The following is a 22,327-nucleotide window of genomic DNA, read 5'->3' on the forward strand; positions in this document are numbered from 1 at the left end:
TTTTAAGATGTGGCTAAGTAGTTATGCTTTTCTAAGGTACAAACACGCCTTAAGTACGAACACTTTTAAATGATACATGCATTAGACGATATAGTAGACACTTGAAGTGATACTACACCCTGCACGCATTAAGTACGAACATTTTTAAATGATACATGCATTAGACGATTTAATAGACACTTAAAGTGATGCTACCACGCATTAAGTACGAACACTTTCAATGATACATGCATTAGATGGAATAATAGACACTTGAAGTGATGCTACACCACTCTTTACGGCTAGATGTATCATTCGATGAACCATAATACTAGTATATTCAAGTGTCCGTATTGTACTTGATGGGATAACCATCTCACTCAAAGAGCTTTTTTCAAACATTTTGTATTTCCAACATTTTGTATTGAGTACGTGTCTGTATTATAGTCAGTCTAAATAGGTCTTTTAAGGTGGGTCTATCTTGAAGAACCGAAAATTTTATCAAGGGGCTCGTTTAAATTCAACAAATGAACGATTTTCCATATCATGAATTTAACAGCTAAAACCCTTAACTTTGAGATATTACTAGAAAACATTGCACAATTGACTACTGCTCTCAAACTTGGAACAGATGCTGGAAGCTTACAAACGGTTGTATTTACAAACACTACGTTTACGCCGACGCCAACGGACACCACAACTTATTTCAAGTTTTAACCACTGGCTTCCCTTTACATACATAAGAGTTACACATATATATTAAGTAAATTTAAGTAAACAAAGATGAGCATGCGCATCAACTAATTTTGAGACGAAGGGTCGATCCCAGAGCCGTTCTTTATGCTGCCTCTGCAAATCCGACTCTCATTTTGCCAGCATCGAACACGGTGTGGTAACGACCCATGAAGATATCTCCCAAGATCCTGCATTGCACCGCCGCAAAGTAAGAAATCAAAACAAAAGTTTCGCCCCCTGTAAAGCACGGCAAATGATAAGCTCAAGTGTCGAATAATGTGATCATACCAGAGAGGTCCGCGGGGAGGAGGGATATCCATGTTAGTGAACCCGCTTATGCACTGAGCTTGAGAGCCCTCGCCGACCTTAAGTATGTACTGCGCAAACAAACGGAGAAATTATCATAAGCGCAAAGGTAGCTAGCACTGCAACTTTAATCATGCAAATTCACACCAAAACTCGCCCGTAAACCCACAGGGAGAGTATACCAGATAGCATTACATAGGCAATCAGAAGGGACATATGTAAGCATATAGCTAAAGGATAAATTTGGATGTCGCCATACCTCATCTGGAGTGAGCTCAAAAACTTTACCGCCAATGGTGAAGGAAACGGAAGGCATAGAAGAAAGCTTTCCACAGTCTACAGCTGATTGTCCCAATGGGTTTGGCATTTTTTCACAAAGCTGCCGAGGTATAATATCGTGGAGTCAGAAAGAGAAGCAATACCAGTAAGAAATTTGAATCAAGTTCCTTGAAATTTCTATACCTCATTGACATAGTTCAAAATACGATCTTGAGTCAAATTCTGCTTAAGCTGGGTTTGCATCCAGACAACTGCCATCTCACAAGCAGAGCATGAAGCATCATGAGTAATGCCAGAAGACTTACCGCTGTTCTCATCCACCACGCTCTCAATGCCCATACTGAAAAAATACAACAGTGATCCAATAAGTTTATTACCTAATGAAGCCAAGCCCAAGAATAATAATAGTAACTTTTTATGCTGACCTTACACTACGAGTCCCATCAAAGGTGCACAATCCAATTTGCGAACAGACCTTCTTTGGTTGGGCCTGTTGGAGAAAGTATGCAAACCAAACGAATTATGATCGTCTTCCAGTCACGTGAACAAGGAAAAAAATGTAAACTAGAATAACATAAGTCTTGTATTTTACCTCAGCGAAGAGCAAATCAAGAATGGTTTGTCCATACTGGTTAACAACTGCCTTGCATTCCTGGCTAACAACACCACTGGCTCCAATGGCTCGATTTATCAGGGCAACCACAGTCTGCATACATACATATAAACGCCGAGAGATTAATCGATAGGGAAATCATCATTACTAATGCAGTTGCAAAACTATGCAACAAACTAACAGACAGTTGCAACACAAACAGAAGCTGGAAGAATATAATAGGCACAAGAACTTCATGCAATCTATAAACACAAAAACAGGTCATTAACATGCTCGTACTTCTCCCTTTCTGGTTCAATCAGAATATTCAGCCTGAGAAGTTAAAGAAGTGAACTGGATCTAGCTAATCAACCAAGCTGGATACAATTATATATACGGAACATGCACCCACCAAAGAATGAATCAACAAAAAATCAAAATAATAACTAAAATTTGGATTACATACCGTTGGACCTGCCACAAGAGAAGTTCCAGAGTCTGCAATTGCGTAACAGCCACCAGCACAATATCCTGAACAGCAATATGGTTAAGTCAGAACAATGGGAGTAAAATACTCGATGTTCATATATGTGCCCCTCCCACGCGCACGCGCATGCACACGCACACACACACACAAGGGAAAACTAAATGTGCCAGTGCACACACTTTATGCATCAAGAGTGTACTTACCACTTGGTTTACCACCAATAAGAACATCGCCCATCTCAAACTGCCAAAGAAAGACACCAGTAAGCATATTGGAAAAATAAGAGGCAACATATTAAAAGAAAAAAGATAGTTATCAGACAGTTCCGCATTGGATATAAATGTTTCACTATCAACCTGCCAATAGCCTTTCTTCGTTACTGGAACATAGGTGTGTTTGCCCTTAAAGTGATTTGGATCAACTCCGCCAAACACAATTTCACCACCTGCTTCTTCTTGTGCATTACGATTGAGCCAAAAGGAAAACACTGGTTCCTTGATAAGACCTTGCTTAATCATGTTGTACCTGAAAGACATTCATATGTCTCATATCAACCACTGATTGCTGAATTATTCATTTATTTATTTCCAGAAAAGGAAAAAAATTGATCAGTGAGAATCAATGCATACCACACTGGGACAGCACCTCCAACCGAAATCTCTTGAAATCCAAGTCCCAATAAGCCATCAAACTTGGCAGCCAAGAATGTGAGACCAGGCTCACTAGTTGCTTCGATAAAATCCTGATAGTTGACAACCAATAACGAGTACAGTTAAATCGAAACACTAGACTGGGAGACTGAAAAGGAGGGGAGTTCAGAATTATGATTACCTGGTTTTTAACAACGACGTCCCCAACTTTAACATTGTCTTTGCTAAAGAAACCTGAAATAGCTCCGGTACCATACTGGATAGAAGCAGAAGTCCCTGCACAGCAGTAAACAAATATTACATCAAACAGTGAACGCAACCATATTCCAGAATTCACATGATAAGACATGATTGATTTAGAAACAAATTATCATGGAGCACGGAATACGAACCATTCTTCTTGTATGTTTTCGATTGGCCCGACTTGTACCTGGCATGGAAGTAGCATGCAAACTGCACCAAAATGCCAAAAAACCATGGTCCTAATGTTTCAGGCCAATCTTTGTACGCATACAAAAGTTTCAATTTTTCAAATTACAGAATAGTACAAACTTTAAGGCTCACCGAGAAATAGCACTTGGATGATGGAACCCACAAGTTTGCGCTACCAGTGTCAAAAATCACAGTGAAGGGCTGAGGGGGAGTGCCAATAGCAATCTCACCATAGTACTGAGCATCCAAGTAGTTCTTTAATGAGACAATATCGACATCCCCTGACTCAGATTCTCCGAGATTCGAAGGGAGACGATACTTTCTCAATCCATTCTTGGATTCGAGCTGTGCAGCAACCCGGTCATTTGAATCCAATTTCACCCTTTTGAGTCCAATCCTAGACAACCCATCATTGGGTGCAGAGGATACAAGAGAAAACAACAAGCTTGAAAGGAACAGAATTGCTCTGAAGCTGGTTCCCATATTGTCTATAACTTCACCCAAAAACAACAAATTAAAAAATTAATTCTGAAATTACTAAAGGCATGTTCACAACCATTAGGCATTACAAATGCATTACTTGAATAATACCACATTTTAAATGAAAAGTTCAGCTTAATTAGCAGAAATTCATCTGGGTTTTGTATAAAGATTACTAACGTCTATCAAACTCGTGACCTTCGTTCACGATGGAGCAACTTTTCCATTGCGTTAAGACTCGCCATTTTGTATAAAGATTACTAACTCTCTTCTTTTTTTCTTTAAATATTTTAATTTGATTTTTTAATCCACAGAAGTTTCAAGTTTCACTTTCAATTTCTTTTCTTTACCATAAAATTTCATTTTTCTTAGCAAAAACCTTCAAACATGCATTTTGGTCCCAGAATCAGTGAATCAATGAACAAAATTAAAATAATAAATCTAAAAAATAAAATAAAACACACAAAATATGCAGACATGCAACCAAAAAAGCAACATCTGCAGAAAAAAATAACACTCAAATGCAAACTTACAACCATTTCTCACTACAACGTACAGAATATATAAGAAATTATCCAAATAATGTTAAAAAAAATAAATTAATTAATTAAAGAAATAATAAGAAAAACTCACCGATTGAATTGTTTGCAGCAGAAAGAGAAAAGTTGGTGGTGCGAAGAAACTCGAAGGAAGAAAGTGTCTTTTAAAATAGAGAAAAACAGAGGACTTCTTCTGCCTGTCACTCTTTGTGTTTGCCAGTGGGGCCCAGCTCAGCCGAGTTGGCCTCAACAAGACTTTTAAGCTAGGCCGTCCGATCTACAGCCTCTAAACGGTCGATATTGTGCGAAGGCAGGATGGCCTCGTTGCCGGAGACGCTTTACAAAAATGGACGGTGATTAAGGGGTTAAGAAAAAGATCAGGCGGTGCGAGTGACGTATGTTGAGAGCGACGGGTTTTGGATAGCGCGAGGAAAACGACGCGGGAGTATAGAATTGGGAGTTACAACGGAACGTGTCACAGAAACCACCTGGTTGCCTTAGCACGCGACACCTCCCTCTTTGGCGCCCACCGTGCTCATTGTGGAGAATCCAGATCTCGGGAAACATTTAATCTTGTTCGTTCATTATATATTGTGCAGTCATAAATTATTTTAAATATTTTTATTTAAAATTAAACACAAACAGTATTTGACAAAAACTGATCGCACAATATACAATAAACGGACACGATTCATAGATATCCAAAATCTTCGTCAAAAGAATTCGAAGAGTATCCTGTTGGTATTGTGGAGTGTACACATGAGATTTTCTGTTTGTTTTTGGTCTGCACATGAATTTGGTGTGACTTTGTTCACGTTCCCCTTACAGTATATCAACTCAAGTTTTACAATTAAATATGGTTGTGAATGTTTTGTTAAATATGGAACGAATTGTGGAAAACAAACTAGCTAATGTGTAGATATATCACTGTATATAATAAAATGCACTGATGTCTGGTTATGTATAACGATTTCTTGCAAGAATAATGCAAAAATAACAAGTTTTAGGTTAACTTATTAATAAATCAGATCATTATCGAGTAACTCGTCAGAAACCCTATTGCTGCTGAGTGCAAGAAAGAAAATGGTCATCTATTCTCTAATTGCCCGTCACTCTCACGATATGCAACAAAGCTTGAGGACCTTAAAAGTGGAAAGGTGGAAAGTTGCTAATTGCCCCTTTTCTGATCCAATAAGGCTTGAAACCCACCCTACATGGGCTCAACAAATTTACCCATTCACATCATTTGAAATAGAATGGGCTTCAAATGTAGAAATCAATAAGACCCAACACTACAAAATGGGCTTGGAGGACTATATCCATGATCAACATTTCCATGGACATTGTTACAATTAAATGCTATCCGTGTCAACTCAACTGGAAGCGTTTTTGCCGGAGAAGCACGTTAGCTGTTTCTTAGAGGCACTTGATTTTATTAGAACTTTCCACATGTTTCTAATAAAACTATATATAGGGAAATTTCCGTGAAAGTGTTTCGTATTAAATCAGTTCCAAATGATTGAAGGTATGACGTTAACCGATGTTTGATAGTTTCGAAATTGATCAAGTATGGTACAAACAAACTCTAAAACTCTAACCAATTATGATACTTTTTGTAGAATAGTTATGATTTATGAGTACAATTGCATCTACGATATTTATTAATAAATGAAGTTTATTGATACTCGACATTTTGTTATTTAAAACAATACTTTAAATGCAGTCTCGGAGAAATTTGAATACAACGATCATGTGACCGTGTGTTACAATTATGCGTGTTAATACTTTCTATAGCTTATTAATTTTCTTACAAATATAATTAAAAAATAACAATGTAAATGCAACAATGCCTAATACCTAGAGACTGTGTCTCACCTTTTGCTTCACAATAGAAGAAACAAAAATTTCCAAATAGGCACCTTCCATGCATGGGATTTCTTTTTACCTTATCTTCATCTTTTTTTTAATCCTTTCAGAGTTGAGATTCCCTTAACAAAAAAATTCATGATCATTGGTCCCTTAAATCATCTAAATGTCCAGCTATGGTCTTTTTCGTCAACTTCGTCAGAATTCTGTCAAAATGAGTCATGTTAGAAAGACCGTTACTACAGTTGAGTTAAAGGTAAAAGACCATTGCTCCAATGAGGTTAAAATTGATGGACAATTTCTACAATTGGGTTAAAGTTGAGAGACCATTGCTCCAATTGGGTTAAGTTGAGGGACAATTTCTCAAATTAGGTGGAAATTTAGGGACCCTTCCTACAATTTTTCTCATTTAGTTTTCCATATTTGTCCCTTAATTCAACCTCATATGCATGGCACGTGACTTATTTTGATAGAAGTTCTAACGAAGTTCACGAAAAAGACCATAACTGCACGTTTTGATGAGTTAAATGACCGATAGTCATAAATTTTTAGTTAAAAGACTATTACTCCAATTGGGTTAAAATTCATGTACCATTACTACAATTTCCTCTTAACTTGCATAATGGTCACTTCTCAAATAATATAAAGTGTGAAACCACAAGTTCCAAAAGATCCCAAATATGGAGCAAGCACGTTTACCTATCTTACTAATGTTTGTTGATGAGAGTACATCTTTGAAGAATTCAAAGAACGGGGGCTGTAGTACTCGTACGTCGTTAATTTCAAAACCCTAATCAATCAAACTGTAGTACAGATCAAAACTGCTCGTTCGCATGTCGATATCCATTATAAAAATCAATATTTGTTAGATATCCCCTTCGATATGGATCGGCATTCGGCAGCATGTCTTCAGCTGAAGAGTGTAAATTCTAAATATATATACACAAGAAGACTCCACGAGTTACAAGAAAAAGGAGTTCAAAAATCAGATAAGATGAAGAAATTCATGGTTGATATTTCACGAATTAGCTAGCTAGGGTTTCTTATAAAACGATGATTTTGTTCCCATTAAATATAAAGAGGAGAATTGAAATTCGTGTACATGAAGAAAACATATCAGTTCTAACTTTTGATCAATATTGTGATCAGGTACACATGTGCTTGACTTAGACTTATGTATCAACAAAGAGAAATGCTAATGTGACACCCTCTAAAATACACTTTTCTTAGAGATTCTATCCGCTCATATTTTTAACATAACATTTATAATATTGAGTATGAGAATTAATACTAAATTAGGAGGTGAGTCTTGCTTTGAAAAAGAACCATTAACATTTCTCATTTAACAAATAAATTTATAATGCAATAACTGCGAATAAATTAACAATATCACATGTAAGTGTGACAAATAACATCGAACTATTTCTCAAAAAGATGAGGCAAGGTGATTTTGGCCACATGCATGCACGTGAATATCATAAAAGACATGCACTTCCTATCCACCGCCGTGAACATGGCATGAAGACGAAAGCCATCGATCCAGAGAGTCCATATCCATAAAAACTAAAAGATCCCTTCGTACGGTGGATGAGGTACGGTTGCGGGCCACAATGCTCCACGTTTGCTATTTTACTATAATATTTTCAACATTTTTTTTTTACTATTTATAAAGAACCAAATTAGAAATTCACATGATTGATTGGGATCTAGATTCAAAATTCAATGGCAGTGACGTGATGTCAAACAAAGTGCACAGAAAGTCAACAATGTATCCAATTGAAAATTAGCAGCAGCCCACAAGCCACGAAACTACCCAACTTCAACCAACATTCATCGAAAGTTGTCTTCTTTTTTTCTTTATAATTTTTTATGAATTTGACATCATTTTTTCCAAATTATTCACGACTCATTTAATTTAACACACAACGTAGTTGCCTGGAAGTCTCTTCTAAGTCCATGGTTTTTTCTTACGTGTCAAATAAAATGGCCGATTTGGTTGACTGCAGCCTCACCCTCACACATAGTATCAGAATATTCCGCTTTATTCTTTCTCTCTCGCTCTCTCTCTCTCTATTATCTTCTGGTTTTTTCTTAGGGTTTTCTTGTAAACAACGATTTCTGTCTGTATGGTCAGTGTTGTTTTAATTGAACATAATCATCATGTATTAGATTAGAAGGAAATCAACTAATAATATATGAAAGATTAAACATGTAGTAGTGCAATGATTGGAATACTAAATACATTAAACCAAACCTTTTTCCTTTTTGTGTGTATTTACTGAAAATTTTGAATCAAATTATTCAAAACAAAACACAAATGAAAAAGAAAGAAAGAATGAAGTTGGGTTCGATCTAAACCCTCCCCAAAAAAAAAAAAAAAAAAAAAAAAACAACAACAACAAAATGTATCGACAGGTTACCAACTTTCTTTAAAGCTAAAAAATAAATTAACAAAAACAATAGACGCCACATTTCTAATTAATTTCCCGGGAAACTACTAATCTTCTTGTTGTTGTTGGCTCCGCTGCTGTTGTTGGAGATGGGGGAGCCGCTGTTGGTGGTGGTGTTGCTCGGATGAGCTCCTCCACCAATGATCGAGGTTATAGCGGCCGCGAGAGCAGCAGTGAAGCTCGGATCAGCCGTGATGGCACTCACTGTGTCAGCAAAGGAGGAAGACTGCGTTTGCTGCATTTGTTGTTGTGAACTAGTAGACCCCATTATATCCTGGGACAGCTGAAGTTCTGAAAACTTAGACTGGTTGTAAAGGGCTTGCCCAAAAATTTGAGGCAGTTGTTGTGAAGCAGCCCCAAAACTCGGGGGTTGCCCTGGGAAATTAGGGACTTGAAATGGGGTGTTTGGTCTTTGGACTTGTGATGGCGTTGTGGTAAGGTCCAATGTAACAGTTGGAAATGGAGCTGAGGCTGAGATTGTGGCAACACTTGATGAGCATGGAAGAATTGCTCTGGCTAGCAAATTATTAGGGTTCATATTCATCCCGTCCGCACTTGACATGGACCCCGAAAGCAACATGCTGACGGCTGCCGTGGTGGTTGATGCCATGGCCATTGCAGCGGGGGGCAGTGGGTGATTGTGATTGCCTTCATATGTTGTGATCAGTATGGTTCTGTCCTCGGCACAACGTTGTACCTATCAAAATAGTAACACATACATATTAGTACTTTCATAAGTGATATGTTCTCGATGTATTTTTAACATACTAAACCAATAGAGAATGAACGTTTTGCACAGAAAATTTCTGCAAATGTATTCGTACTTGTTTGCGAACAGGACAACCTACAGCCATGGTGCACCTATAATATGCACGAGGACATGGGTTCCCTTTTGCCATCTTCTGTCCATACTTTCTCCATTGACACCCATCAGTAATCTGTGATTAATCAAAATTAATTAGTTTCATGAAACTTGAGATTGATAATTGAGTTATTAAACTACTAAGTTTATTATTTATTTATTCAGCATGAGCGAAGGATGACTGTTTTGAAGTGTTACTAATTAAAGTTAAAATCAATTAGATTAATTACCATAGAGGCTTCTGATCTGGCTCGAACGGAGACGCGGGCTTTCCTCATGGTGGCCTCGGTTGATTGATCAATTGGCTTAGGAGCCGCAGAATTGTTGAGCTTGGGGACCTTGTCGGGCACCCATCCTTGTGATTCAGATTCAGGACTCTCATCCCTGCCAACTCTTTTCCCGTCACGGAAAGTATTAGAGTTCGCCGGATCCAACGGACCAATCTGACCGTTTTTCGGTGATGCAACTTCATTGATGTTTTGTGGTGGTGAAGCTGATCCGGTTTTCGCTTCCGATGAACTATTGGAGACTTGGTCATCAGTCGTCTCTGTTGTGGCTCTCGGACCCAAATTTAGAAATTGTCTTGGCACCAACACTTGTTTCTTACCTTGATCAGCCTTTGCCTCAGCATTCTGATAAAAATTTACCAAAAAAGAGTCAATATCTTAGATAATACTAAAGCCGTGAATTAAACTAGTTGGCTAGGCAGTTTATCTTTCTGTAAATTAGGGTAGTTTAAATTTTTGTCATCTTATAAATATGATTGCAATGATTACGGATATGAACGAATTACCTGATCATGGTGTAATTGTGAGCTCTGGTCAGCTGGAGCTGCAATAGTGTGATTATGTTGTTGTTGTACAACTGCAGCAAGATGCATCTGTAATGCACTGTAGTTGTTGGTCACTTGACCTAGCATCTCTTTCAGCCTCTGGTTTTCAACATTCATACGTTGGAGCTCCACTTGCAACTGTGCCAGCTGATCATCATATTTCAAGTCAATTACGTATATATTATACTTTTTTTATGATAATGCGTAAATAACTTAAAATACCGTCACAGCGATTGATCACTTCCGGTGTTCATATAATTCTAAAGTCTTACCTCATGATTCTTTGCTCTCTTGTTATCCGCACGATCGGAAGAAATCCCATCATCAACCATCGACTGGTCACTTCCGGTGTTCGCAGTGACAAGGTGCAATCCAGTCTACATATTATTTAGATCCAAGAAAGAAAAATAAGTACCACTAAAAATAAATCACAAAAAAATAAAGAAATAAAAAGGGGTGCTTACATTAACATCCAAACCAGTCCAATTCTCCTTCTTGACACTCATTGCATCATTGGATCTCGAATCCTGATGATGATCATCAGTACTATTGCTTTTGAGCTTGTTCTTACGATCAGAAAAGAAGTCCACCTCATCCACAACCATCCGATCGTTGTCATTGGACGGCTGTGATGCAGTCTGCTCTTCCCGGCTACCAAGTTTGACAGGGAATTCCATTCCCGAAAACATCCTTTCCCCACCAAAAAAACTGTTCCTCTTGTTGTTATTGTGGCGGTGGTCGAGCTTAACCGCCGCGGTCGGCGGCTTGTTGAGGAGGAAGCCGAAGGAGTCAGAATCAAGGGTGAGCCCCCATCCTTTGTCCATAAATTAATGTTTTGCCGATATGAACAAGTGGTAATTAAGAGAGAGATTAAGAAAATGAAGGAGGAGGGTTTTGAGAGAGAGAGAGAGAGATGAGGGGTGTGCGTGGGTGTTGAAGTCTCTGAAGTCTTTTGCCGATGCAATGTGATCGCCTATAAAAAGGGCATGGACGTAGACCAAACTTAGAACAACTAGATTGGATTTGTGAGAAATTCATGGGATTATTCATTTTTTTATTACTTTAAATTTCATCACTTGCGTCAGATGGTGCGTCAGTCTGCCATCTGTCAACGCCAAGCCACCTCGTTTTAATTTTTGACCCAACCCAAATAAACAAAGAGTCACAACTCAACAACTCGCAACCCACAACTCACAAGGGTGCGATGGAGAAAGGTTCTAGTACGACGGTCATATTGTAAGTATTGTTATTATGTTGAAGTTTATGTGGTTCTATTCTCAAATTCATTTTTTACATTTTACGTGTTTATTGTTAATTTATATTCATTAATTACTTTTAATTTGTTTAAATTTGAGGGTCGAAATTGAGAGCTATGTGAAAGGTGTAAAACGGTGTGGGGATAAAACCATACTAAAATTTATACTTATATCTTGAGTTACTAATTTACTTTGTGTTGTGGTAATAAATACAAAAATAAAGCCTCTTGTATGTCTTTTCTTCGGTTCATATTTGAGATCTCAATCGATTTTGTTTAGAAATATGTATAGTTAGTTGAACACAAATTTTTTCATGAACGACATGTTGGATATGTTATTTGAAGCAATACGAGTGAATTAAAATATTGTACGTCAATACAAAAATTATATCAAATTTATTTATAAAAACACATTAGTTAATAATATCACGTACTTAATAAACCGAAAACATTGCTACATGTGGACGTGTGTGGAAAGGCAAAATGATATTTTAATTGGGTGAGGTTTCGTCCCCATTTCGTCAAGAAAGAGTTTGACTCATTCCCATAAATCAAAAGAGAAAGTAAAAACACAACGAAAGGGAGGAAAAGAGAGATGAATCGCACCGCCCCGAGCTGTGCGGCGCCTTCCACGTGACGAAATAAGAAAAAAGGCCAAACGGGGCCCATCTGGCCCAAACCTAGTCAATGAGTTTGACGGCCCGCCTCTCTCTCTTTCTTGCTGTGACTGATGACCGGGAGAAGCAGTGGCTTAGTCTCCCCCTTACCCTACCGACCATGACATTTCCATCCACGTATCAGATCTGTCCGGGAACTTTGTTGACTGTTTACCTGTGGGACCGAGTCACTTGCTTAGACTTTATTTTATTTTTTTCTTTCGATTATTATCGATTATAATTTGTAATTACTACTACATTAATATATTTAGGGGCCAGATTAGTGGCACTATTTTATTTATATAATTTTTGACACATGTTTTGTCAAATTCATTTTGTAATGTAGTTTAACAAGTCAAATCATTTATGTTTTAGTTCTTCCTTCTAATATCATCATATCTACCAAAAGAAAAAAAAATAAAAAATCCAAATCTGAAGTCATAGGATCAATTGATCAAGAGTTTAGGTTTCTTTATAAAATCATATTCGTTCATTGTCTTCATTGCAGATGAAAGTTTTGATAGTTTTAAATTCATATAATTTTTTATAAATATACTCTATGAATGATATTCTAAGTGTAGATAGTTCAGATCATTAAAATACATTACGAAATATGTAGAAAAAGTAATGTCACGGATCCATTCCATATTAATTAAGTTAAAAAATCTTTAATTTCCCATTCGTTGTCTGATAATTCCTTCTATTTTGTCTTCCTCCCTTGGATTCTTCTCTGGCTCACGCAGATAATACCTGAATTTTGGACCGTGTACAAATCAGAGTTTTATTTGGCAGTACATGACCTTTTATTCAAAGTCCACATTGATTTTCATTTGAAATTTCGATAAATTAATGGATGGATCTTAGCATACGGCGATTATTAAAATTATGAAGTGATTAATTAAGACGTGAAGATTAGTACCTAATTCATATATTATTGTCACTTAGACCAAGACTTATTAACAATCATAAGCTAACTACGTTTACTTGTGAATGAATGTAATGTCACTTGGAGAATTCATGATACAATTGCGAATATTAAATGGTTGGCGGCTTCTTCTGTTTAGTGCTTAACCTGGAAGCATATGACTAACTTTGATCTTAATCCTCCTAATATGTTTATTTGGGATTGAAACTCCCTGCTAAGGCCATTACGGCTCACTTATGTCATTGTAACGATTTAGGATGTTCGCAAGGTTTCTGTTTTTAATGCATTTCTATTTTTTCAGCAAAAAAAAAAATTCAAGTATCCAACAAGTTTCTTTCAATTTATTAAAAAAAAATACAAAATAAAAGTTACTTATTTTCTACCAATATGAGAATCGAAACCAATTTAGGCAGTCTAGGCTGATTTAGGCAGGCACATAAGCAAGTCTAAGCATAATTTCTTATTTTTTAAACGTTTAGAGATTAATCGTGACGGTGACTAATCTCCTAACGCCTAGGCGGGACTAGGGCCGTCTCTGAGATTTCGGGGGCCTGTGCGAAATTTATAAAAGGGCTCCTCCTTCAGATAGTATTAAAAAAAGAAAAACAATGTATTGTTGTTATAAAACAATCACTTAAATCAAAATAAACTTTAGCACTCACTGATTGCAAGTTTACAAATATCATTAATTATAAGTAAAAAAGCTACAAACATAACCTTCACTAGATAATCAAAAGCTGTTCAATCTTAAACAAACAAAAATGAAAAAAAAAAAAAAAAGTCAAAACTCTAACTTTATAGTTCACTTGAATATATAACCTTATTATATAATAAAATTGGAAAACTCTCGTTTTTAGGGTGTTATTATTGACAATCAGAATATCTCATTGTACTAGAAAGTTTTATATTGAGTGATGCTAGGGATACTAAATTTGTAGACAAAATTTTGTAAATTAAATGACATGTAAGTTGATGATTGGAGTATTACTTAAGCATTGATAAACGTGTTCATTTTCTATTGGTGACTCGTCATTTAGTTTACAAATTTAGTCTCTCTAGCATTACCCTTTTATATTTACAAAGAAAAAGAATTTACTCTTGTAAGGAATGCACAATGAGATTTTAAAATACTAACAAAAGCAATTGTCTAAACATATAACGTTAGATGGCAAAAATTTTGGAAACCCCTTCAAATATGAAGTCCTGTGCGACTGTACCTTTTACTCACCCTCAACGCCTTCTCTAGGCGGGACTTTTTAAAACAATAATCTATGATTATATATTTCTTTTTGAGTCGAAAAAAAATCTAGCCTTATAAGTACTGTTGATTATTTTGTTTGCACCTAATGCCTTTACTTTGTCTTTGGTGTACCAATTTTCAAATTCTTGTGACGTTCTTGATCTGTTACTTTAATTCTAATAAATGCTTCTTTTGAAAAGATGGCTGAGGTTTCTGCATCGATCGTGTACCCAACGAAGAAAAACCAACGCTCGACCAGCTTCCATTTGTTTACCTTGACTCTGTTATCAGTTGAGTTTTCTTTTGAAAAAGAAACTTCAACATCCAAACTTTTGAACCTCCTTTTTGCTTTTAGCATGCAGAAAAGTGTTAGTCTTCGGCCAAAATATTTATTCTTGGCACATTTGATCATCCAAAGACTTTCCATGCACTTTCACTGTTACCCTGCATTAATCGATATTACCGTATGACTGTTTTAAGAATAATGCTATCCACATATTTTTTTAATTTTTGACACACAATTTATTAATTTTTATCATTTGATCACTTTAATTCATTTAATTTAATGATTGAAAATAAAAACATATGTATGAAAAATAAAAATGAGTGTGTAAAAGTAAAAAATATGTGCGTAAATAACTAGTAGCATTACCTTATTTTATTTATATTTAATCACTAGTTGTACCATTTTTCAGTTTAAATTCTAGACGTAAATTAAATTAGTCGGCTAGAATAAGGTGAACCAAATCTTAAAAACCTTCGTAGAACAGAGTATTTAAAATATCTTTTGCAAAAAAAATTTGTTTCATTTTTTCTTTGTCTGCCTAACTCATGGGTGGACAAATTAAGAATCCATATGGAGTCGTGGAGAATTTCTCTTTAATTGGTTTGCATGCATGGGCAGCTAGGTTTGTCTTATTGAGAAACTGGAGGGATTGACCACAGAGAAGGACGGAGAAAAGGTAAATAAATAGGTTGATGTGTACAAACAAGTTCAAAACTACGGCGCCCAAAGAAAGAAATAAAGAATATTGCATACTAATTCACCGAGTTTCTGGCTCTGTGCGCAAAATACAATGTCTTAACAAGTAAAATTTGGTGTTTAATTAGTTCCAATTTAAAAGTTGACATCTTCATTCTGATCGAAGTGTGAAAGTATATTTTTGTGAAACTAGTTATATTAGACATGTGTAATGTTCCTTCATCCAACTTCCTTTGAGAAGTTAGCTAGCTAGCTCATGTGATTTTGTAGGCTAAAAATAGGGCTGCTGGTTAAAAAAATAAGCTCATTAAGTTTTGGAAAACTATAAAGAAAAAAATGTAATTTTGATTGAAAGTATTTATAATAAAAAAATTTGTTAGGATGGTAAAGTTTTAGCTAGGCTACTATATTTATCTTGAAAGTTTGAAGTATACGAAGTAGTGATATCTTTCTTTTCGTTAAAAAGAAAATTATATGACAAGTTAGTGAATGAAATTTCTGGTGTGACCGCAACACGTAAGTATGTTACAAATAGAGCTACATTATCTTCGATATATGTATATTACAGGTATGCACACTCACAGCTTAACTTGTAAAATTGTAACAACACATGAGGTGTTGTCATGAACCAATTAAATTTCAGATTTAGAGCATCTCCAATCATGATCTCTATTTTATAGAAAAAATTTAGCTAAAATTATTTAAAAGTTATTTTAAGAGCTCCCTTCTCCCTTCTTATATTTAGGATGTAACATCCCACATCGCGCAGGGGAGTGGATCCTGTAAGCCTTATATGTATATTCTCATATCTACCTAGCACAATGCCTTTTGGGAGCTCACTGGCTTCAGAGTTCATCGGAACTCCAAAGTTAAGCGAGTTCGGGGCCCGAAATGGACAATATCGTGCTACGGTGGAGTCAAGTCCGGGATGTGGTGGGGGCCCGAGCCGGAATGTGACATAAAAGTTCCTAGATGAATTTCTATGTTTAGAGATGGATGAGATGTAAGAACAAGTTTATAGCCTCTTAATCGAAGAATGTAGATTCAACCAATCAAATCACAACGCATACAAACAATTAACAAGAAAGCCTAAGAATGAAAACTTTAAACCGTTTTCGATTATGATGATGAAGCCATTGCAGTTCCTTGTGCTCAAGGCCGTCTTCTTTTTAACAAAAACATTAGCTCTTCCAATCAGGAGTACTTGGAACAATAATAAGTCAGAGAGATTGCAAGAGCAGTGGTTTAAGCTTTATATAGTAGTTGTCTAACTATTCCCTATCAGAATTAGTTTAGGATTTAAACTATACAAACCATAATGAATTATGAGTTTAGTAGAGTTCCATCACTTAGTTTCAATCCCAAAAGGATCGAACCACCCTTATAGCGCATTTACTAACCCGTAATCGGAATGAGAATAAGAAATCCAATTCGGATTACGGATTATATCTGTGTTTACTAAAATTGGGAGTAATCAAAAGTGCGTGGGGCCCACACAAAAAACGGAATCCAATTCCTGAAATTGGAGGATTTGGATTCTCAACATATACAAGGTATTTGGATTCCGGATTACCCAAGCAATCGAAATGATAATTTTTTCCCTTTATGCCCTCATTTACTTTCATTATTTCCAAGATTATCCTTTTAACCCTAGACTTATTTTTCTGAAAATGCTCCTAACAATTTCTTTCCATGTCCTTCTAGCTCATTAAGCATAATTCTATGCTCATGCACATTATGCACAACTCCATACATATGCCAAAGAGAAAAAACTACAACTTGAGCGAGAAAATTTAGATATTAAAGTCAATACTTAAATTTATAAAAAAAATAAACAAAATCATTTTAGTATGTCTATGAAATAAAAAAGCAATTTAACTTTTTCTTACTATTATATACTATATCAAATTTTATTATAAAAAAAAGTACATAAAATATTTGATTTGAGACAAGGACATTTTAGTAATCATACTGGTTTATATTCCGATTCTGCTGAATTAGAAAACAATTTTATGGAAATGTATTCTGATTTCGGACAATTTTAGTAAACAACTTCAACAGGAATTTGATTTTGATTCCACCTCATTTCAATACCTCGTCAATCTAATTCCTCCTCAATTTAATTCCTCTCAATTTAATTACGAATTATTAAATGCGCTATTAATTCTGTTTTCCCAAATACTTGAGATAACTAATAGCTTTTAATTAAGACTTTTCCATATCAATCTCAAACACTATAACCATTCTAACATATGTTTCGTACTCATAATCTGACATGGGAAACATAATTCGAGTTGATTTTTTTTTAAAATCCTCTCTAAATTCTAATCACGAGTTCATTTAAGAAAACCCATTAAAGATATTATTACCCCGCTCCATCCTGTTTCAGCCACAAGATCAGATATTACAAGATCGCATATGTATTATTGCTTATATTAAAGAAAAACAATTGCATCGTATGTCAGAAAAAAAGTTCATAAAATAGCTGGCAATTCCAAATGTCAACAGCTCTTTACGATTACATTAAACTAAAATAAACCTACTACTAATTGAAGGTTATGATCACGCCGATCAATAAACAAAATCAACATAGAAGAAAAAGACATAGTTGACTAAGATTTGCGTTGACCATGCGGTATGGGGATCTCATCCGGATTCAAATGGTGGGAATCTTAGGGATCCTCACATCTTAACCGTTCATTGTATATCGTGTGGTTAGTTTTTATCAGATACTATTTGTATTTAATTTTAAATAATAAATTTTAAATAATTTCTGATCGCACGATATATGATAAATGATTAAGATATGAAGATCCAAAGGATTCTCATTATTTGAATCCGATGGGATCCTCAGCCGTGCGGTTCTTCCCACGTGGCTTACTTGCATGACATAGAAATTTGTTGTATGGTTAGGTTTGACAGCTATGGATTTTCAGGAAAAAAGAAAAGAAAGCAGACCATTAGAGAATCCTGCTGTAAACGGCACCAATTTAAACAGTAAAATTTGCTTATGTACACCTATTATTCAATGATGCTTTTCACACAAAGTTGAAGCACAAAATATCTGATTTTCTTTTAATTTATTTTCATGGGCTAGAAAGAGTGTAATTGACGTAATATGTGAACGGCGTATGCTACTAAAATTGAAAGAAATTTTTTATAGGACGGAATGTTTTGTTAGATGAGAATGAGTATAGGGGATATGAGAATGCTTTGTTATATGTGTTAGAACATGACAAAGGGCATGATTAAGAACAAGGATATCGAACGTAAAGGAGTGGCCAATTGAAGATAAGATGAGAGAGAAAGACGGTTAAGGTGATTTGGACATGTGAACCAAACACCTACAGATACTGAGATTAGAAGATTCGATTATGAGACATAGGCTCAATGCAAAGCGGTAAAAAAGACATAGGAAGACTTGGAAAGATACTCTAAGAAAAGACATGTGTACTTGGAGCCAACATAAAATTTAGTACAAATGAAGCACAATGACGTTCTAAAATTCACACAGATTCCACTTAGTGGAATATGGGTTGTCGTTGGTTTTTATTTTCCAATGGGCTTCTTGTGCAACAGTCACCTTGATATTCCTTTGTTTTGACTAGTAATTTGCGTCGGCTTCTTCAACAACTTGGCCTTCATTTGGTTTTAATTTTCTTTGTTTATTAAAGCTGTTCAAACAAATTTCTCTCAAATTTCAAACCCATTTTTGGCCGACAATCTGTGACAACTACATCTATTAATAATTTGAGATAAAACAATCAAATTTGTATAATTTTTTAATTTATAGGGTGACATGAGAAGAAAACCCATCTTTCATTGTCAACTTAAGCAGCACCACAGCTCCTGATTTTAATCGTCATTCGTCAGCGTTTGTGCAAGAAATTGAAATTTCACTGAAAGGAAAATAATTTGGAAAAGCTTCCTGATTTGATGTTGCAATGCCTTGGATTAAATTGACGATGCAAGTGACGTTGTGCAACTTGAAGGATAGTTGTTGGGATTTATTTTTCCAACTAAACTATAATAAAAAATAATAATTTTCGCACAATTTTTTCAAGATGATGCTAGTCACGCTAATTTTTTTTATTTTTTTTGTTTGAAAGCTAAAGAAAAAGGTTTGAAAATTTTGAGTTTTAACGATAATGACAAAATAAAGTGTAAAGTGAATAGTACCAGGATTGATTTTTTAGTGTTAAAATATGGTTTTTCGTTAAATTGAACAGTACTGTGAGTTTTTTTGTTAAAGTTCTTTTCTTTTTTTTTTAAATTTTTTGTAAATCACATAATGTGACGGTTGATGATTGGACTCCTCATTTAAATCATAAAACAGAAGTCTAACCATCAATTGTCATACCATGTAATCTATACAAGATGATATAAAAATTTGATTTTCCTAACATTTTTTTTTCTTTTATCCATCCTCTTTTCTGTGTTGAGTATTCTTTGTTATATTTGATGTGTCTGTCTATAATAAAGATACATATACCGTCATCTTTATTTTAGATTTAAAATGAGGTAGAGGTCAAGTTGATCATGAAATTTAGCTTTGAAAGAGAGACACTTGATAGAGATGTAGTTCGAACAACTCAGCTCCCTTGGCCCGGGGTTTGCATGGACTGATAAAACGCTTGGGGCTGCGATTGGTGGGATTCAGGTCCAAATGATCTTATCAGTAATACGAAAACGACTTTGCATTATCATGATAAACCTAATGAGAGAGAAAATATTTGATTTCTCTAATATGATTTGACTACTATAATTAGAGGGACGAGTTATATTATGCAATGTTTACGGGGTGTATTTAATTAGAAATTTATAGGTTTTTAAAAGAGTTTACAATTTTTAAGATATTCAATTAAGATTTTAAATGAATTAAAGAAAGACTATGTGTATTCAATTAAGATTTTTAAAATTTTTATAAAACTCCATAAAATTTGATGGATTTAATTAGGCTTTAATTTTAAACTATTTAAAAAAGTGAAGGATTTTGATGGATTTTATAGTGTTTCTTAGGGTTTAGGAAAGATGAAATCATTTTGAGCCAGAGTGGTTATTAAATATTTTGAATTTTGATGTAAACGTTTTCATATATCATTTTCATTCGAATTTAATGAAATTTTCTATCGTTTAAAAATAAAAAGTATTAAATAAATAGACGGTTCATTTATGAATATGTTATTTAGGGCTGGTTTGGTATTGCTGTGCTTTGAAAAAAAGCTGCTTCTGCTGTGCTGTGAGAATAAGCAGCTGTGAAATAAAGTAGCAGAGTGTTTGGTAAACTTTTTTGTAAAAGTGCTTTTGAAAAAAAAAAAGCAGTATTAGAGTGTTTGGTAAACTTTTATATAAAACAGATGTGAAAAAAAGCCGGTTTTTCAAAGCTGGGTTTTGCAGCTTCTTGTTTTTGGCTTTTTTTTTCATCCAAAACTGTGAAAAAAAGCTGAAGCTGAGTGTTTACCAAACACAAAAACAGCTCCCAGCTTTTTTTGATAACAGCTTTTTTCAGAATCACTTCAGTACCAAACCAGGTCTTAGTTCTCACACTGCCAATTTGTTTTATACATTTGAATTCATAAACAATCTTTGATTTAATTGGTTTTTGTAAGAATAATCTTTAAATGAAGATAAGAAATTAAACGGTTTTTATTATTAAATTTATACGGTGAGGATATGTTACTCTTTTTTTACAGTTAAGAAAAGTTTAAAGGGAGGTAAAGGGAGGGGAGGCTACTCTACCACAAGTCTTTGTGAGAACTTACGTTATATGTGAATAGTACGTACTATCGGAGATTAGTAGAATTGAAGGGTCTTGCTTAGGTTTGGACCTCTCAAATGAAGGGATCAGCAGCACGTAGACTTTGGGTAGACAATTGGGCAGATGACGGTAGAATCCTTTACTTGCAGACTTTCTCATGATCATAAGGGAAGGAGGTGCTACTTGTGTTATACGAATTGAGATATATGCCCTTCACACCAATTTTCTGGCACTGGTCCTAATATTTCAGGACCTACTTTTTGACCATGTCTTCATTCCTGCTTCGAGACAAGACTCTTGTGTTCCAATATATCCTTGATTTGCTTTCTTTGCGTTAATTTGCTCTCAAGATTTTCATCCAAACTATCCGGACATATTTCTTGCTTGAAATAGCATTGTAGGCATGCAAACTTACTAAGCATGTTTTAAGATGAAGCAATCAAACCATCGCTATAAATCTAGAGACTTGATTGGATGCATGCATGGTTACGCCATACGTATAATATATTTTATTATATATACATCTTTACTACTACTACTACTACTTTTCAATGCCATTACCACTTGTCTGCCTAACATCTTCAGTTAGTCCACTCTGTTTCCATCATTCCAACCTTTTCACGTTGAAATTAAATAACTTTGGCTGTCACAACAAATAGCGATAGGCCATGCATGCCACCAATGGATGAAAGTATGGAGTGAGAAAATTTTCGGTACGACAGTTTGATAAAGGTATTTCTCAAATCTGAAGAAATAAAAATATAAAATATCTCATATTTGTCAAAATTTTCCCACGAGTGACAGTGATCGAGCACCCATGCCTACCCAACTTTTGCTCCAGCTATAACCGACTGTCTTATTTCTTGCCAGTTTTGTGAATACTGAATATTATAAAACAACTACAGATTGGCTATATATAAAAAAATGGCTGCCACAAATGAATATGATCCACTTGTACGTGGAATATAATTCATGAGGACTGCGTTTCATTTACGTATATATGTGTATGGTTATACTTCTAT

General features: G+C 35.2%; 2 protein-coding genes across 3 annotated transcripts; both read right to left on the minus strand.

The window, feature by feature from the left end:
- Window positions 1-559: 559 nt before the first annotated feature.
- LOC137729053 (aspartic proteinase-like) lies at window positions 560-4,692 on the minus strand. Of its 2 annotated transcripts, none has more exons than XM_068467876.1 (14): window positions 4,574-4,692; window positions 3,593-3,948; window positions 3,421-3,481; window positions 3,210-3,304; window positions 3,008-3,120; window positions 2,735-2,903; window positions 2,582-2,621; window positions 2,358-2,422; window positions 1,892-2,005; window positions 1,725-1,789; window positions 1,483-1,639; window positions 1,280-1,399; window positions 1,003-1,091; window positions 560-902 (listed from the first exon to the last, which is right to left on the minus strand). In XM_068467876.1, exons 2-14 carry the CDS (start codon window positions 3,941-3,943, stop codon window positions 818-820), a joined length of 1,524 nt encoding a protein of 507 aa, XP_068323977.1. In that variant the 5' UTR covers window positions 3,944-3,948; window positions 4,574-4,692; the 3' UTR covers window positions 560-817. The 2 variants fall into 2 exon arrangements, with proteins under 2 accessions (XP_068323977.1, XP_068323976.1); XM_068467875.1 differs by having other exon boundaries at window positions 3,593-3,954; window positions 4,574-4,633.
- A 3,721-nt stretch (window positions 4,693-8,413) lies between these two features.
- On the minus strand, window positions 8,414-11,469 carry LOC137729330 (probable WRKY transcription factor 31). Its single transcript, XM_068468249.1, has 6 exons — window positions 10,954-11,469; window positions 10,762-10,866; window positions 10,451-10,636; window positions 9,888-10,289; window positions 9,620-9,733; window positions 8,414-9,492 (listed from the first exon to the last, which is right to left on the minus strand). Exons 1-6 carry the CDS (start codon window positions 11,311-11,313, stop codon window positions 8,824-8,826), a joined length of 1,836 nt encoding a protein of 611 aa, XP_068324350.1. The 5' UTR covers window positions 11,314-11,469; the 3' UTR covers window positions 8,414-8,823.
- Between the last annotated feature and the right edge of the window lie 10,858 nt (window positions 11,470-22,327).

This window comes from Pyrus communis, chromosome 3 (genome assembly GCF_963583255.1).
Source record: "Pyrus communis chromosome 3, drPyrComm1.1, whole genome shotgun sequence".
In the NCBI taxonomy this organism is placed as follows: Eukaryota; Viridiplantae; Streptophyta; class Magnoliopsida; order Rosales; family Rosaceae; genus Pyrus; species Pyrus communis.

Coding starts and splice junctions, on each gene's coding strand:
- LOC137729330 (XM_068468249.1), bottom strand. CDS start 11,313: ATGGACAAAGGATGGGGGCTCACCCTTGATTCTGACTCCTTCGGCTTC. Junction 10,637..10,761: donor AGAGAGCAAAGAATCATGAG/GTAAGACTTTAG, acceptor TATGATGATCAG/CTGGCACAGTTGCAAGTGGA. Junction 9,493..9,619: donor GTTGTCCTGTTCGCAAACAA/GTACGAATACAT, acceptor CTATTTTGATAG/GTACAACGTTGTGCCGAGGA.
- LOC137729053 (XM_068467876.1), bottom strand. CDS start 3,943: ATGGGAACCAGCTTCAGAGCAATTCTGTTCCTTTCAAGCTTGTTGTTT. Junction 3,482..3,592: donor CATCCAAGTGCTATTTCTCG/GTGAGCCTTAAA, acceptor ATTTTGGTGCAG/TTTGCATGCTACTTCCATGC. Junction 3,121..3,209: donor ACGTCGTTGTTAAAAACCAG/GTAATCATAATT, acceptor GTCAACTATCAG/GATTTTATCGAAGCAACTAG.